General features: G+C 35.7%; 1 protein-coding gene across 4 annotated transcripts in view; it reads left to right on the forward strand.

The window, feature by feature from the left end:
* Positions 1-19428, forward strand: part of DBR1 (debranching enzyme 1) — a 125890-nt gene that overhangs the window by 74425 nt on the left and 32037 nt on the right. For 3 of the 4 annotated variants that reach the window (XM_089826004.1, XM_089826005.1, XM_089826006.1), the window contains one exon: positions 11401-11526. In XM_089826004.1, coding sequence (XP_089682130.1) covers positions 11401-11526 — 126 coding nt within the window. Of the gene's footprint in view, positions 1-9907; positions 10068-11400; positions 11527-19428 lie in introns of those variants that run through there. The other variant, XM_089826007.1, reaches the window with a different exon arrangement.

Raw genomic sequence — 19428 nt, forward strand, 5'->3', positions numbered from 1 at the left:
AATGAGAAGTAAAAAAATAGTAGATTAGTAGTAGAGAGTAGAGACCAAACAAATTTAAACAAAATGAGAAGTGAAAATACTTAAAAAATATAAATGTAAAAGTTTAAAACATAGTATAAAACAACACAAAGAAATGCAACAACAACTTGTAGCATACCTCTTCAAATTTGCACAAACAATGGAAATGCAAGTTTGTAGAAACCTCCTCCAAATGCTCCCTCAAGCTCCTCTCAATGCTTTAATGCAAGCTAGAAAGATGCACAAACCATTAGCAATCAATACGGGAGACCAAACCGGTTTGTTGATTTCTCTCTCAAAACCCCAATATTCTTCTCTAACTCTTTCCTCTCTCTTGTGAGCACAAGTAAATGGTGGAATGACCTTTTTAGGTCAATAACATGTTCAACAAAGCAAAAAAATCCAATTAAACAAAGCATTTTATGTTTTTCTTGCCTTTTTACTTGTTACCCGCCGGCGAGAGTCTTGGCATCGGGACTCGCTGAGTCAAGTGAGTCCATGGACTCGCCGAGTTAGGCAGGACTTGGACAGGACTTGGCAGAGTCCGAGTCAAGAGGCAGTCTACCTCGGAAAGGTGGACTCTGCCTCTAACTTGCCGAGTTTGAGGCTGACTCGGCGAGCCCCATTACACTGGTATAAACTTCATAGTGATATCTGGGTCTGCCTGAAAATAGCCTAACTTGGCAATTCATGGCGATTTTTGGAAAAACATCTCTGAGTCAATTGAACAAGTTAGGAAAAATTGGCCATCTTAAGCCGAATCACCTGAATTGCGGCAATTCTCGTTACTTGTATCAATATGCAAGTCATATTGATATGTATATATGCATATAATTCAGATTTGTTACTCATAGTGTTTGTTCGACCAAAGCTAAATAGTTTAACATTATTAATTTTGCAAAGTTTTATTAGTTCTTTGATCTCTTTGATGAAAATGATTGTGAGTTAACCATGGCTAGACTCTCTTAGAATATATAGACAAGAAATGAAAAAAATAGCTACAAAAAATAGAACGATGTGCGATTTTGCAGACGTTTGCAACCAAAAACCAGGTCATGGTTGCAAGAAAAACCACTATAGAAGATCATGTTTGAAGACCAATTCGTAGCAACAGGTCGCGGTGTGAAGACCCCCTATGGATTTTGCAAAAAACATGATTTATTGTACAAACAGATTTCTTAAAACGGAAACCCTATATGGGTTGTAGAGAAAGTTGTAGAAGTAATTTTGAAACTTTTTAGCAAAAACTTTGAAAGAAATTATAATTTTATCCGATTTTTTTTAAAGTAATGGCTTTGATACCATATTACAAAGTAATTGGTAAATATTTGCTTGATATTAGCAATGATCTAGAGATCAATTTATACAAGAGAGTGAACAATGTTTCCTTAGAAAACATTAGTAAAGAATAAAAACATTCTATTCTAGAAACAGGAAACTAAATAATAGAAACATTCTAATAGTTATAATTTATAGGAGATTACAAGAGATAACCATAAGATACTAAATGAAGATAATAGAAACTATCTATTATCGTAATAGACTCAAGTTATTCAAATAAGCTTGATAGAGAGAGTGTTGCATATATCATCTTTGACAACCAAATTTTAGAAGCTACTACAAAAATTGTGAAGGTAACTTGGAAACTTCAAAAGTTGAATATTTAATTTTTTTGTATTCAAGAATCAAGTCTTTCATTATTAATTTGCAACTCTAGTCTCTAATTATTAATGATAATATTTTTCATTTTTTCAATTGTACCCAACAGAGCCCTTCGTTAGAGTTTTCCGCTTGGTAGATGGGGATTAAACCCCAATCAAAATCTTTATAAGGCGATGGATAGGGCCAAAGAGGCTATCAAAATTTACAAGGGGAACAACCTCAAATTTGACCCCATATAGGAAATTATCGATAGGAGGTGGAACAATCAGTTCCAATAACTCGTTCATACAATGGAGTACTTCCTCAACCCTGGTTTTCACTTCTCTCCATTCTACAAGAATCCCAGTGGAGGCGTCATGGTGGGCTCATTGAGTGCATGCAGAGGATGGTACCCAATATTGAGGTGAGAGACCTCATTGTGGCAGAGATGGAAGTGTACCGAAATGCAACAAGCAAGCTGTTCTCCTTAGACTTGGCAAGGGTAGGAAGGAACACTCAAACCCTAGATACAATATTTTGGTTTTTGGAGTCTTTCACATGCATGTTAAGTAGATAAAAACTAAGTTACTAAAATATGTTTTCAGTTTGGTTTTAACTCTTTAATATCTATCTTGTAGATGCTTGGTGGCAAAATTTGGGTAGAAATGTCCCAAATTTGCAAAAAATTGCCCTTCACATCTTATGTCATTTGTGTAGTTGATCTAGTTGTAAGCATAATTGGAGCTTATTTTAGACCATTCACATGAAGAAGAGGAACAAGTTAGCAAATAAACACCTCAATGACCTTGTCTTTGTGCCATATATCCATAAGTTGGCCATAAGAAATGTAGAGTTAGCACCAACTGATTCACTTGATTTGATGACATAGATCCTTACTGTGATTTGAGGTCACATGAGTAGCCTTCATTGTTTACGAAGGATAAGATCTATGATTTGGAGAGCTAGGCTATGGAAGAGGGTGGATTCATAGTGGGATTGGATGACATTCAAGAGGAGTGAGAATGAGGAGGATACAAATGATGATGAGTCATTGCTAGTGTCAGTACCATCTACATCTAGGATGGAGGTTGAGTCACAACCAGTGTTGCAGAGGGAGGAGGCACAACCACAACTGACTTCTAGGCTAGAAGTCCCTCTTACCCGTAGTTTTTGCCAAAGCTATTGGGAAGGGGAAGAGGAAGATGTAGACTGTTTTGATATTTTACTTGTATTCTCTTATTGTTTTACAAATACAATTTTCTATTTTTAGTTTTCTTTAGAGTTAAGACTATCAAACTATGGCTACTAGCCATCAACATTCCACATGGGGATGCAAGTTTGTACCCTATTTGTATTTATATATATCTAAATTAGCTTGTTTGGTTTGTTTACTTATTATTGACTCATTGGATACATGTCCTTATTGAATTTTGGAAAAAAATGCATTTTTAATTAAATATATGCATTTTTTGAAGTTCTCACTAATTTCTTGAAAAAGTTTGTCACTTATTTTCGATACCTCTTCTTTTTCCCTCATTCCCTCGGCAATAGGTTTTTGATTACAAAATTTGAACTATGGGTCCTGCTAATCTTAGGTACTTCTATCTCATAGACTACTTTGCTTAAGATTATAGAGATGGATATGTCCTTAAGGGATATCCATAGAGGTCTGGGAAGAGATAAAGTCTCTCCCAAGGATTATAGTGATGGATATGTCTTAAAGGGATATCCATAGAGGCTTGGGAACAGAAGAAGTCTCTCTCAAGGATTATAAAGATGGATACATCCTAAAGGGATGTAGAGGCCTAAGAGGAGACAAAGTCTCTCCCAAGGATTATAAGGACAATACATCCTAAAGGGATATCCATAAAGGCTCGGGAAAGGATAAAGTCTCACCCAAGGATTATAAGGATGTATATATTAAGTAAAGGATATCCATAAGGCCTTAGGAGCAGAAAGTTGTAATGAGATGGTGATATAGCTCAAGGACTATTCTGAAATGGCCATAAGGCAACTAGAGCTCCAGGAGGTCCTCCCCAAAGAGTTGGAACTTGATTATGAATGGCCATAAGGCAACTAGAGCTCTAGGAGGTCCTCCCCAAAGAGTGGGATCTTGATTATGAATTCTCCCTAAGGATCAAGATTATTATCAAGACTCATCATGGAACAATGCGATGCATAACAAAGGAGAAGGAAACACATTTAGACAAGTTCCCTACGTTTGAATTATTCTTCTTATTTTAAAATTGAATATTATGATGTTTAGATTTGATGAATTAATATATTGTAGTTCTAACACATTTTAGGGCCATTGGATTGGATATTGAAGACACCCACAACAAAGGTTCACATTGCCTGTGGACAAGCAACTTTTGGGAAGGGCGGACTATAATGTCCCCTTTCTCGAATAGGTTTTAATAATAAATAATTAAGTAATAAAATAATATAATAGATAAATAACAATGAAAGATAATTAAATGAATAAAATACTATAATACAATCTATTACTATTTTAGAAAAATTAATAATAGTAAATAAATATGAAAATAAAATAAAATAAGTTAATTAATTAATAATTAGTAATTAAATCAATAATTAAAAATAATAAAACTGAATAAATATAAAAACTAGACTAAAAATATAATATAATAAGATTGGAATATAACCTGATTAAACATTAGTTAATGAGTGATGAATAGGCTGGAAAGAAAAGTTACGACTCCTTCAAATGTGATACATAAAAAGAGAGAAGAGAACTTCATTTGGAAGGGGGGAGGAAAAGGAATAGAAAAAGAGCATAGGAATTAATAAAGGGTATTAAATCTGAAAGGTTGTGACTTCTAAAGTGGCAAAAATGATGAAAGATTGTGACTCTTTCAAAGGGAAACAATGATGAAGGGTTGTGACTCTTTCAAAGGGTGTTAATTATGAAAGGTCGTAACTCTTTGTTACATCCAAATTTTTTGCTCAATTTTAAAATGACCATATAGCCGTTGAGGTTTCATGTGAAGTCAGTTGATAGGTTAATTAGTTACGATCATGTGAGATGGTAAGATGGTTTGTCGTTATAATTTCATATGAAGTTGACATGCTAGTTAACCGTTATGATGATATTATAATGTTATCTAGGAAAGTTGGTTATTCATCATGAATTCATCAGAAGTGAAATGGTGGTTAGCTGTTATGATGGTCATGAATAATAACTTGTTATAGTATTTGTGATTATATTGAGGAATATGGTAATATTGTGGAGAATTTCTTCCCTGTAGGAGCATTTTGAAGGGGGAAGCATTGCGAGAAAAGAGTTGGGCACTGGGGCACCACCTACCATTGAGCTAACGGCTAGACAAGCAAGAAGTACAAAGGATGACCATGAGCTAACCAGTTAAATTGAAAACATTATAAACTCAATAAGAAATATTACCTGCATTATATGAATAAGTCTTAGTGAACTTGTTATACGATCACATCTTAGTATAGTAATATCTTACCTATACTTGTGTGGGCATAAAATGGGTATGTACATATACACATATATATGTATGCGAATCTTATTACGGTAATAGAGAGTTCCTATTATCTCTGTTTAGTATCTAATGGTTATGTATTGTAATCTTCTGTAAATATTAGAATGTTTCTAGTATTTAGTTTTATGTTTCTAGAATAGATTGTTTTTATTCTTTAGTTTGTTGTAGATAACTGTTAGTTTCTCTTAGCTAGAATAGAATGTATCGATTCTTTACAATTGTTTCTTAAGAAAACATCATTCATTCTCTTGTAGATTTTAATTTTTTTCGAAAATAATAATTTCTTTTTGAAAATTATCAAGTAGCTATTTTCAAAATTAATTGTCTTAGATATTTGCTTCCAACTCTTTATAATCTGACTAGGGTTTCCGTTCGGAGAGATCTGACTCCGCCGACTTCTGGTTCTGTTCTACAACTCATTTCTGTCTAGATCCGTTTGTTTTTCTGCACATTTTTGCTTTTTTTGTGGTTTGTTTGTAGGTCAGTTTTTGTTCAAAACCCTAATTTTCCATACTAGATTATTTTTTTTTTTACTGATTCTTGGTGGGTTTTTTGAGATCTCAACTAGGTTGTCATCTTTTTTTTCTGGTTGCCTCGATTTTGTGCCTCAATTTTTGAGCTAGTCGATCAAGAAACCGTCAACATCTCTTCTGGGTCACGCTTCAAATTTTTGGGTCTCTTCTTTTTGAGGGCTACATGTGCTTGCATGTACTTGCATGTTGTTTGCATGTGCTGCTTTATCATGCAAAGTCTTTTGTTTTGCCTCCCTTAAAAATTCTGGTTGGTTTTCATAATTTGTTACCTTAAAAAAAAATCTGATGGGTTTTCATATTTTTTTCCCTAAAAACTATTTCTTATGGGTTTCTATAAATTTTCCCTTAAAAATTTCTGATTTTGTAATTCTTAAAGTTGTGTGAGATTTCTTTATGGGTTTGTAATTTTTTCCTCAAACTATCTATTGGGTTTTACCGTTTTTCCAAAAACAAATGAAGCTTTATATTGTTAGGTTTTGATGTTTTTTTCACCTGAAAAGTCATGTTGGGTTTTGATTGATTTTTCACCTAAAAAATATGACTTTTTGCGCTTTGTTTTGGCATCCTCTGCTCCAGATTTAGAGGGCTCTTGGAAGAAAAACATTCAATGCAACTATTGCCCCAAGTTTGGGCACATGAAGCTTATATGTCGGAAGCGCTTAGCTGCCCTATCTAAGCAATCTAGTTTTGAACCCACATTGAACAGTGTGGAGCTCCTTGAGCACACAGGATCTGCCTTTTGACAGTTTTGTGCTTTGTATAGATTAACCATTAAGGGAGGGTATTACGATAATAGATAGTTCCTATTATCTCCGTTTAGTATCTAATGGTTATCTATTGTAACCTTTTGTAAATATTAGAATGTTTCTAATATCTAGTTTTCTATTTCTAGAATAGAATGTTTGTATTCTTTACGATTGTTTCTTAAGGAAACATCGTTCAATCTCTTCTATAAATTGATCTTTTAATCACTCTTAATAACAAGAAAATATTTTTCAATTACTTCATAATAAATCTCAATGTTTGGCCTATACATGTATATACACACACACACACACACACACACACAAACGCATATTAAAGTTACCCAAACAAGCATGAATGTAAGAACAATATTAATATACTAAGGCATGGGTATGGAGAATGTTGCCACCTTTATTTATATATTTTCGATCTTGACTATGGTCATTTATTCAATTGTTGGGTGGCCACCTATATTTCCATGACCCTTTTAGGCATCAAGCTTTATGTTAATCATTATTCATAATAAAATTGGAGACCATGCATTATCTCTTACCACCTCAATCTTTATTTATAATTGAGCATGTCATGGTGGTCTTTTCTTTTCTTGGCTGCCCTTCTTGTTTGAAATATATGCTCTCTGTTTTGGAACTTGACGTTCACTTCTTTTCTCACATTTCCGTACCACAGTTCATTCTTGATATTTGTTTGTCTCTACTTGATATGGAGCAAGTCATTAATAATGTTTGGTTCTGGTCGATCTCAAGAAAGCCATTGATATTTGTTGTCTTTGCTCGAACTTAAGAGGGAGGATGTAAACCGACAATAATGCTTTGTCTATGCCGAGTTGAATCAAATCAGTGTTACACCTTGGGATACCATTGGAAGATTGGAGCCGGAGCACGTACCAATTTTATATATCTCAAGCTGTGCCAACTGTACTAGGTCATGCTCCTCATTTTAATTGCAGTATATCTTGCTTAGAATTTAATATTTGATCTTGCTGCTTAATGCTTAAAGCCGGCCGATATCATTAAATTTAAAATGTAGAGTTGGATATAATGATTTTCAAAACATTATGCTGATTTCGATATGCTATACCTTTAATAAAACTGAATTCAAATTTCATATGTTTGATACGAGTGCTAATTCCATACAAGGATATAATTTATATATCCTTGAGATGGGGTATTGCTCCATATAGTTTTAAATATTGATCAGAATGGGATTGCAATCCACTTATGATGCCATAGGCCGAAACTGGCAAGATGAATGACAAATGTGTAAGTATTCATGAAACAAAAAGTTTATAATGAACCTTCTAAGTAAAGAGGACCAATTTGGTCGAGATCCAAAGGGAGAGAGTGGAAATAATCCTACAATGACAGACTAAATATTAAATCAGCAATAATATTTATAAAATAGTAACTAAGTTAGCTCATGGAAACATTTGTCTGGATTCTTGCTGTCAATTCGAGCAGTGAGTTGATATGTTGACACTAGGATGCTCAATGACTAGTGAGTGGTGTCCCAAGCCTAATTCCAGGGTAGGGAGGGCCTTTCTCAATTGAGACTGTGTGGGATATTAATGGGTCCGTGGTTGGGAGGTTAAGCCCTTGGCAGTGCTTCTCCTTTCCACCATATGCCAAGACATGCATAAGACTGAGATAAGATATGCATTCAAATATCTGCTAGTAATAGGTATTTTACTTTTAATGAATTTGAAATTATAAGTTGAAGATATGTTAGATTGATTAATATTGTTTAATCAGCTATTCCCTTCCATGCTTAGAAATCAGTTTCCTCTTCTAGGTATTCGGACAACAGTTAAATCAGTTGATTTTCCAATTGAACATGAAATATATTTGTATGCATGAGATAGGCTTACTTGATGGTTCTTATAACTGTCCTTCATTTATGTGATTATAAATATGAACGCATCTGTTAACTATATTTAAGTGCCATTATTAGCAATGGATAAAAAGAATGATATAGTGGTATTTGGTGCCCTAAATGGTATTGGTCATTACGATATAGTGGTATAACTTTTGTGCCCTAAGTGGTATATGTCGACTAATCTAGGTTATGTGGTATATGTGGACTAACCCAGGTTTTGCAAATGCTGCCCTAGGTGGATATCCGGTTTCGGAATTTAGGGTATGGAAAACTTAAAATCCTCAATTTAGATTTATTGATGATGCCTTCAATTGTTAGCTATGATATTTCAGTTAAACTGATTGTAATCGTTAATCTTTCTTGAATGAACATAACTGTCATAGTTGCCTTCTCGGTATTATCTAAATTTCGATGCTGTGGTAGTAGTTAACTAAGACCCAGAAAAAGGGGTTGTTACACTCTTCCAAAGGGCAGCAGTGATGAAGTTTTGTGACTCTTCTAAGTAGTAGTAATTGTAAACTACTTGTGAACATTGCAAAGGGTAGACATGATGAAGAGGTGTAACTCTTCTTCACATTAGAAGATATAAAGGAATAATGTTCATTTACTGGGGGAGAGAAATTTGGGGAATAATATATTTCTATCAAAGGAAACAATGAAAGGTGGTGACTCAGTTCTAATGAAAGGTCGTGGACTTTTCAGTAAAGTAGATTTTATTCCAAGATAAACAGGAGGAATAACAGTAAAAGATTATCAATCAATTTTTGAGGGCAAAAGCAAAGTAAAAGGTGATCCTGAAAAGGAATATTATACCTATTCAATCCTAGTATTTTACTTCATTTTTTTCACTCTACTTGTAGTCAGAAAGAGTGAGTGTGTGATAGTTATTTGGATTAGATTTATTGTTTCTAGTCAAAAAGCATAAAAATCTCTTTCCTTTGCAGAAGTAATGAATTGCCTTGTGTCATAGGTTAAGAGCCCAAATATCTGTTTTATTTTAGTTTTTGCTACCTTATCGTGCAAATTACACGAATGAAGATTCCAAATTTTGTTTGTGACATTTTTGTTTGAGTGGAAATCTCAACTAGATAATACAGTCCAATTTGCCTGGTGTCTCTTCTACAGATTTTTGTCTTTGTGAAGAATTGAGTAATTCATATCCCCTTCATGATATGGATGATATTTTTTGTGGTAACCCTGACCTTGATAAACATTCAAGGCCATAGGTTTTCTTTTGCTCAGTTTGCAAATTGCACAATGCGAATTATTTCTTTGATTGTTAAGGGTCTCTCAAGAATTTGTTTCATGCATTTGGCTTACCTCATCCATACCAACAATCAGTTGTATCAGGTAACAATGATGCTAAAACATTGACTTTTCCTAGTAGGTTGCTCAACAATATAACGTGCATGAGGATGCACGAAGAGGTTATGCTTTTATCATGATGGTTTGCATGGCACATTTATTTTGCTAACTGAATAGTGAGAACATAATAATTCTGCATAATTGGACACAGTATATACTTGAAATGACAATTATTACTTCTTGCAGGATTACATGTGCAAGGATCAGTAAGTGGGATGTGCACAGTAATGGAAAGTGAGCTTGATCATACAAAAAATGTAGATTTTGGTGAAGTGGGAGGGCAGAGTCGAAATTGATGGTTAAGAGTTCAAGTTGCTATCCTAGGAGACATGTAATGAGCTCACAATGTCAGTCATTATTGGGAAAAACATCTCAATTGTTTTGATGTTATTATTACATGAATTTATCCTTACATATTTTTAAGAATATGCTAAAGGAATTCCATACTGTAAGACTTATTATATGAGTTTATCACCACATATTTTGTAGAATATTCTAAAGGAATTCCACACTAGAATACTATCACTCTATCTATCATCTGAAATTTCTCTCTGGAGGTGCTATTCATTCCCACCACCTCAGTAGAATATAATACAAACATTTGATACAAAGTCTTTCTCCTATGTTAACAGTATAAAGGACTCTGAAACATGATATTTTACAAGAGCTTACACTTTCACATCTACGCTAACCAAATTGTTGTCACTTCGCATTTCTCACACAAGAAATATTTAGGAAGTATTGACCCATTGAACTGCAGGGAAATTGGCAGAAATGTTTCTTCAGAAAATTACTTTGGAAGCTTTTGCAGTTAGATCTCAGCTGCCCTGGTGAATTATGTGAACTTTTGGAAGCCAAATCAGTTTTTGGTAAAAGTAACCAATTTCAAATCAAAACTTTATTGATTGATAGATGTTTTTAGTATTTTTGTTTTAGCCACGCAACTCTATCAGCTGTAAGGGTGCAATGGTTGAGTGTAAGGCTTGTGATGCTATCCACTCTTCTTAACACTTCTTCTTCTTCTGTTGACTGCATATTAAAGGTTCAGATCTATCTTTTATGAATGCAGCCAATTCTTTTGTGTTGGGATATAGCTTCCCATATTATGCTGCTTCATTATGTATGTGTTTTGCAATGGCAGTGTGCTGTATTGTGTATGATAGGATTATGTGTTTTGCAATGGGTATGTGTAAGGCTTGTTATGCTATTGACCCCTCATAACTCTTTTTTTTTCTTCTGTTGACTGCATATTAAAGGTTCAGTTCTATCTTTTATGAATGCAATCAATTTTATTGTTTTGGGATATAGCCTCTCTTATTATGCGTGCTTCATTGTGTATGTGTTGGGAAAAGTTACATATCTAATCATTTCAATTGTATAACTTTATATTGATTATAGGTAGTCATAGGCAGATTGTGAGCTGTGATTTTAAATGCAAATGTGTATATCTTCACTGTCTATAAATTAGGATTATAAATTTGAGTTCATGGGTTCTTTATATGTTCAGTAAACTAGAAATTTGCTCCTTTTTATTTTAGAACATTGTAAGTTTAAATGAGCATGCCATGGATTTATAAACCCACTGAATTCATTGTTTTGGCATTGTAGTTTCATTGAATTTCCAATTAGCTTGATTTTTCAGTTTCTGTATCTTATTCTTGAAAATTCTTATGAAATAGGTCATGTTCGAAACCCACAAACAGAAGCACTTCTGCAATTGCTGGAGTTGTCTTATGTTCTAGATTCTACATTTGAGCTGGGAACTCAAAACAGAAGCCCAATTTCTCCAACGATAAGTGTGAAGGGTATGCATAAAATAATCTAGTTATATTCTCTCAGTAATTCTAAGGGCCAAGAAGAGGTCAATCTAGAAACTTATACCTCTTATTTATGTTTTTTAATGTGCAAGGCTTTTTGCCAGGTTAGGATACAAGAATGCATAGGTTCACATTTAATGTATATGGGATGAGAGACTAAATTCAATGTTATGAAGAATGATTTTTTTGGATTGGTAATAGATTTTTATATTATTAATATCAGAAACAGCTTTACATTAAAGGAGTTCTTACAGCATGACAACCATTCTTCTTACTGACTTTGTACTCCTACTATCTAAGCTTCCTTTAGACTTGTCCTATCATGCCACATCTGGCTTACAGTGACTCCAGCTAACATGTCGATAAAGTATCTTGTAACATTTACATAGTGAAGCTATCAGTGAGCTTTAAGCGTCTTCTTAACCATGTTTAGACTAAACTAAGCTATTTTCAGATTACATAGTTAACTAGTTTTACAAAAAATGTGCTTTTTGGGAGTTCGACTTATCTTTGTCTGAGCTTTATCTGCTGTTAATCCATCACTATTACTTGCTTCAACCCTGACCTTACTCTTCAGCATTCTTCACAGCTAAAACTTAAGTCTGCCAAAAAAATCTTCTCAAAACATTGTTCAAAAAATTCCATTGCCTCTATGGTTTTGGTTAAGCCAGTACTCTACACCCACAGTTGTGAGAGCTTCTTTCTTGGCGAGGCACCTGTAAGTTCCTCACCCATTCCACTGCCGCCTGTTGTGGCCTCACAACGATGCCCCATTTTGAGTCACAAAATGGGGATCCCCTAGTTTCAAAATTCCCTATGAGGCATCTAGTCCGAAGCCTCGGTCATTTTGGACTCTCGCTTGGGTCTAGGTTAAACCCCGGTCTCTGATCGGGAAGGGTCAAGCAATTAGATAGGTGAAAAAAGCTGGTTTAAGACTTTCATGTGCTTAAAGTGCGCACATGCACAAGTGCGCCAAGTGCGCACATGTGCACTTCACCCCCGCTCTGGGGATGCGCACATATGCATGTGTGCACCTTCGAAGGTGTGCACTTGTGCAGGTGCACACTCCATACCCTCCCCCACCCACTTGCACAACGCTAATGCACAATTGCGTACATGCACCATGCACGCATTGTCAAGGTGTGCTAGTGTGCAAAACTAGCTTTTGAGGGGGGGGGGGAATCCATTGCCTTCTCTATTTTGATTGTTGTTGACCCATTTTTTTGTCAATCTGAGTCCTCTGGAGTCCTCTTTTGGGCTTTTCAACATAAGATAACTAATGTTTGCTTCTTTGTGCAGATAAATTGACATCCTTATTATCCATAGCACAAAAATATCCATGGTATTGCATGTGCATGGTATTGGATAACTTGTTGGAGTCATAACTTTTGACCTAGAGCCCAGAATTCAAAACCATTTACACCGTTGGAAAGAAGAATTAAAAATCTCATTTTAGTCCTTAAAATAGTGAGCCTTTAGCTTCCCAGTTTTAGGGACTGATGAAAGTTTCAACTTGATATTTTGAGCAGAAGACTTCCAAAAAAGCCAGTTAAAAAGACCTAGAAAACCTTGATAAAAAAATATGAAAAAGTTTCAAACATTTGATCGTTTTGGATAATCTGGATCACTCGGTCTTTGACCGGGAAGGATCGGGCAGTTAGAGAGAAGAAAACATCAAGGAATAGACTTCACAGTGCATGAAGATGTGCATAACACGAAGTTGCGCAAGTGTGCATAACACAAAGGTGTGGCACATATGCACAAGTGCACAGATTATCATAGCATCTTTATTATCAGCAGCAATAGAGATCTCACCTAAGATGGTAACCTTCACCTTCAAAGGAGTCACACGTAAGTTTTGATTCATGAATTTACACTGAAAATCAAAGATATAGATGTTGGACACATGAGCCAAAACAAGTTTCTCATCTTATGAAACTATTAATGATAAGATCCAACATATGTACTCTGGGAGTTTAGATAGAAGTAGTAGGAGGAGTTCAAGTCTATAATGGGCTATAAAGAGGGTATAAATCATCAAAAAGGGCAAAATAAGTACATAAGAGTGCTCCCAGACCTCGTCTGAGAAAAATCCAGAAACTGTTTTCAAAATAGAGACCTTTGATTTTTTGGTGAATTGAGCACCTTGCACAAATTCCCAGAAGGTGTACAAGGTGTGCCGACGATTAATTGCCAGTTCCTAATTTAGAGCTTTCTATGCACCGGAAACACATTCTGATGGCAGTTCAACTCCTAGAAACACCCAGCGAAGGTCAAGCTTCCATTTTTAGAGCTTCCAATGACTCTTAGATCCTCTTGCAGCTCCCTTCTTGTATACTTCTTTTATTGTTTTAACTCATGTAAAGGCTCATGCACCCATTAATTGATATAAACATGAGCGGAGACCTACTTAGCACCATTTAGAGAGTCAATATGTATATAATTAGATTTTTTTTAGTAGTTTTAAGCATATGTTTGCATTATAAGAGCTCTCAATCTCAACACAAATAGAGGAGATGACTTCTTATAAATACATGGATGTAATATGTACTCCAAGCCATTATTTCAATGCAATAATATATGTTGTTGGTTCTTTGATTCTGACTGTATTTATTCTTGTTGGAGTGTGTTATTAATGTGAATGTATGTTCATGAATATTAATGGAGCCAATGTTTTTGTTGTGTTCATTTGATTGTGTGATCTTTTAGTTTTGGCGTTTGCCGTGTGTTGACGAATTCTATTGACGAACCGAGTTGGAGAAGAGATAACCCTATTGTTTCTACATAGCTTCTTGTCTCGCATGAGCGCACTTTCCGTGGCCTTGCTATTCGATGAGAAGTGAAACATTTTTCGGTTTTTACTAAGTTCCCATCGACGATTGCATCAGTGGAATTGAGGAAGCACTGCTCCTATTTTCATTGGTTTCCTACTTGATCTTTTCAACAATCTAACTCGTAGACGTGTTGTTACCATAGTTTATGTCCGTTAGGAATTTTCCTTTCAAGTTATTTGCTTTCATCTCTCATTAGCTTATCTTTTTTATTTGCTTTGCTAACACTTGGTCAAATTAAGAATTCATATAGTTGCATTGTTAGATTGCATGCATCATAAAATTAAAAAAAACCAAAAATATATCTCTTTTGCCGTTGTTTTTTTTGAGAGAAAAGCAAATTGAACATCTTATCCAAAATTGGTCAGAACCAGCAAAGGCCTCCCTGTGAACAAACACATTTATCTTCAACTGAGCGGATTTGAATAGGTCGCAAGATCGCCCAAAACCTTGGAGTTGATCCTAGATTAGCTTTTCAAGAGAGGAATTTGAAAGGATTCCTGCCATTAAGCATCATGCAAAACTATAGTTCAACACCACCAATCGCTCTTCTTGTCAATCTATTTCCTCTTTCACCATCTTCTGAGAGTTTGCAACCTTCATTTTGTAACCAACTTTATCCACTTTCCCCTACCACCTCAGGAAGAGAACCATTCCAAACCTTTTAGGGCCCGTTTGGTTGCTAGAATACGATTTAGGAATGGGAATCTAGAAACCTTGATTTGGGATTCTGGAACTTGAAATCTAGATTATGATTTCTGGAATTACATTGGGACTGTTTAGTTCAAATTAAGAATTCTGAAATAGTGTGCTTTCCTTCCTCTGTTCTGTGACTGGAGAGTGAACTGGAATGGAAGAATTATATGATGAACACTTTGAGCATGATTCGCATGCCCCCTTCTATGCTTTTCCTTTGCAGTCTTCAACGTTTCCACAGAATAAATGCGGCCAAGAGGAGCCATAAAAGGGCTACGAGAGAAGAAAGTAAACCAATAAAACTCTTAAAAACCCTTGCCTACTAGTCTTTGATGAGGAAATCTAATTGCTCGATTGCAACTTAGGACTACACAAATACAACCCAAAAAATAAAATGATGGTCTCAATGGTTAATCCACAGAGTTCACCGTTCCAGTCTCACTTCTTGCAAACACAATAGATTTGATGGAAGTGCATCGCAAACACGATATCCACCTAGGCATCAATGTGGAAGGAAGAATTTTATGAATGCCTACAAGTTATTGAGGCATATAAAACATTCAGGAAGAAAAGGAATAGTTTGCAGGAGAATTCTATTTGTTTTATGGCTATTGTCGTCTCCATTTCTGTTCTTCTCTTCGGTCGTTTTGCAAATTTGACGCTGAGACTAAACTGTGAATGGAAGAGATTGAAATTGACGACGACAGCAATGTTACTCCATTTTACACAAAGGCTATGTAGGAGCAATTCTTCAGATAGAGAAACACACGCCAGCAGTCTGCCATTTTCAAAAAAATTGGGATTTAAAATGGGAATCCCAAATAACAAGTATTTTGGAGGAATATTGAATTCTTGTTTTGGGGGTCAAATGGGGATACCAAATCCACATTTCTCCGAATTCCAATTCTCATTTTGCGACCCAAACAATGGATTAATTTTTTTTAAGAATTCCAAATTCTAAGTCCTGCTCAAATCCATGATCCAAACGGGCCCTTAGCATCATTCTCATCTTCAAAACACTCCCTTGAGGCCGACCCCCACTTTGGCACAAACCATTCTAGTATGGATTCCAAGCCCTCCAATAGGTCCTCCACAAACAACACCTTTATTATTTCCCTTGCCACCTCTGTGCTTTCACCTATCTCCAACCCCTAGATGATTATAATGAAAACAACATCCAGATTTACCCTCCACTTTCTCTTCTACTCTTGAAATTAAGGTCTAGTTACCCCCAACACAGCTTGGATCATCTCATCACTTTAAATCTTCAATAGTCAATGTAATTGTTCCACCTTGACCCGTCCCTTGAAGCTTTTTTGATGCTGCTTTGTGTCAACAGAGAAAGTAGCCTCCATGATCTTTACTCAAATTCTCACCAAAGTCGTTTGCAGAAAAAAAGGACATGCCTTCGTTAACAATGACACACTTATTAATAAGCTCATCATTCAATTACCAAAATGATCTCCAGCTATCCTCCAGATGTTTCCTTTGTTACAACTCAAGGTTTTACATGCTCCCTCTTTAACGAGGACTGACAAATATTCATCATTATTTTAATATCTATGCCATCACCTTTCCTTTTCTTCTTTCTTCTTGTCACATCACAAACGAATACCAAGAGGTTTTAAATCGCTAGTCTCTGTCTTTCTACCTTGACCCCTTTCCCAACCCTATGACCACATCAACAGCTTCCAAGTAATTTTAAGGACCTCCAATACCTACCATCTCTTTCCTTAGTCCATTCTTTAAAATTTCAAATAATTAGTTAAGCTTGGCACAAGCTCTTTGCTAAATCCCAGTGTTCCACATTCTCCAAAACAAAATCGTCAGACATTTTGAAATTTAACTACCCATTTTGAAAGAGAATTACCTTCTCTAAAAGTATGGCTTATTTTTTCTAGTTCATTGGGTTCTTTCCATGTTAGTGTAATATCCCTTTCTGGATATTTTCCCAAAACCTGAGATATAAAAGTGCAGTATTAAATCCGAACAGAAAACCAATACTTGATACAATTTCCAGAATTTTAATGAAGTTATAACCAGCAGATTTCAATATAAAAAAAACTCAGAAAAGTTCATTTATTTCCTCCAATATTCAGAAATACATATATGCACTAGGAATTAGTGAAACAATCCACCCAAAATATGTTATTGTATTATACAACAGCAATACAATAACATGCAACAATTCATAATATCCAATCTTACAAACAGGAATAACAGTCAGATTGGCAATATAGATAGAACTTGAAAGAAGGCTAGGTTTGCGTCCAACCTCCAAAGTTTCTTCAAGGGTTTGCATCCTCAAAGAAATAACCAGCAACTGTTTCCAGCTCCTAGATTAATATTTGTATTCAATATTATAGTCTTCATATATATTCCCATGTAGAGTCTGTTGCACCTTTATCCCTTTTCCCAATGTGATGCATGCATCTTTAAGCAATGTGGGATAAAGCACCTTTTTGTCCTTTAGTCACTTAAATAAACATAGTACTTTTTAAAAAATAAAGTGACAAGTTAAATAAACTTTTAAAGTCACTTAGCCAGTAAACCATATAATTGTCAGGCATTAAAATAACTGACCAAACGAACTCAAAAAAGCACGTGCAATAGCTCGTTGGAAAGCTCTCGGCGACATGGTTCCAAACCAACACTGAGATATCGCAAATATTGAGCTCTGTTCACTTACTAAAAATAGTAAGTATCCAAACAACTTGCCAAAATTGCTCCGATGGGTCTAAAATTGGAAATGTCTAGGCCAAATCTCAAACTGAACCCCAAAAAGAACCTTCTCGCCCCCGAAACCTAGGCAAAGTGAGTTGGCAACACTGAATTATAATTTCCCAAAAAAAGGGGACATTACAAAGCCTCCCTTCTCAAAGATTGCTTGCCCCCAAGCAATCCGCTCATACTTGCAGAAATCAGATGCTAGGATCCCATACTCGCCTCGAGAATGAAGTTCTACTCCTCAGTCGATGTACCCTAGCATGCATGATCCCAAATCTAGAATGGTGAAACAGTACAAGAGGAATCAATGTGCCAAATAACTGAATGCTAGGATCCCAAGGCTCACCAACTGCCATCTGCTGCTGCCCCGTGTACCAATATCCTCATTCAGAATGAATGTCTCACTCCATGAGTGAGCCTGCAAGTCTCTACTGTCAAGTGAAGATGGGAGCTCAGCAATATACCAATATCCACCCCAAAATGATAGCAACCAAACTCTCCAATGAGCTCCCCGATAAAGAGTAATACATAGGGATGCTCCACCTGGATCCCAAGTGAGAACTCGTGCACTGTCTGAAAACCCACTGACCAATTCTTGTAACATCTGTACCATTGTACCACTGTACCATTCCTGTAATATTTGTACCGATGATAATGATAGATCTGGCCAAATTGACTCCACCCCGATATCACCCTGGTGGAAATGGAGTAATCCAAATCTCTGGAGCTTTGATGTGTCAAAAGGCTGAAACACACAGATCATAATCATGCGACTGTGTAGCAACACTACATAATCTACTAGATGTAAGATACTAGTAACACCTGGATTCTTGACCACCCAATCAACATGATCCTGGGTAAATGAAAGAGCGGTTGGTGAATCACCAACATCATGAGTGCTAACACTATCTTCAATACCTTGCTGAAATAGAAATGTAGATACCTCATGTGGAATGTAGGCTAATGTGTGATCTCCCCACTCACTTGCAAATAACTCATTGACCCCTGAAGGCCAAATAGAATCAGCGAATATACTACCATCATACACAGGCAAACCACTGATAGCTAGAATATACCAACAAGTAAAATCACCAATCAACAAGTAGCCCGTGACCATCTCATAAGAGTTAGGTGATAAAACTCTGGGTAAGCTGAAAAATCCCTCCAAGCATGGTAAGGATAAATCTGAACTTCCTACTCCATCATAAGTACTCTCGCTCATGTCAAGGTCTTCATAAAAGGAAGGTTCATCATTACTTGAAATTTCTAAATAGTCCTCACTTGTGGTATCACTAGCCATGTACTCATGTGAAGATGTACAACTGCTGTCATAAAAATCAGAATTTTCAGATTCATCAACTTGCTGATCCATAGAGTTTTTCTCACCATAGGAAGTCTCAAATGGGGAACACGTGATTGAATTACATTGTTTGCCTTCACATCTACCCACTTTATGAATTCCTTCAATGATTTGTGTGATTTCTTGTGCCCTTGAACCACTGTCATCTTTTTCCTAAGTGGCTGCCTCACTTATTTGATTTTCAGCTTGGTGGATGGAATAATGAGTTAAGCTCAATTGGAGGCATAGCTCGTCTACCTCACTCTCCTTGTCCCTTCAAAATTTTATTACTAGATC

Source organism: Cupressus sempervirens, chromosome 4 (assembly GCF_028749045.1).
Source record: "Cupressus sempervirens isolate cs-2001-9-10 chromosome 4, ASM2874904v1, whole genome shotgun sequence".
NCBI lineage: Eukaryota > Viridiplantae > Streptophyta > Pinopsida > Cupressales > Cupressaceae > Cupressus > Cupressus sempervirens.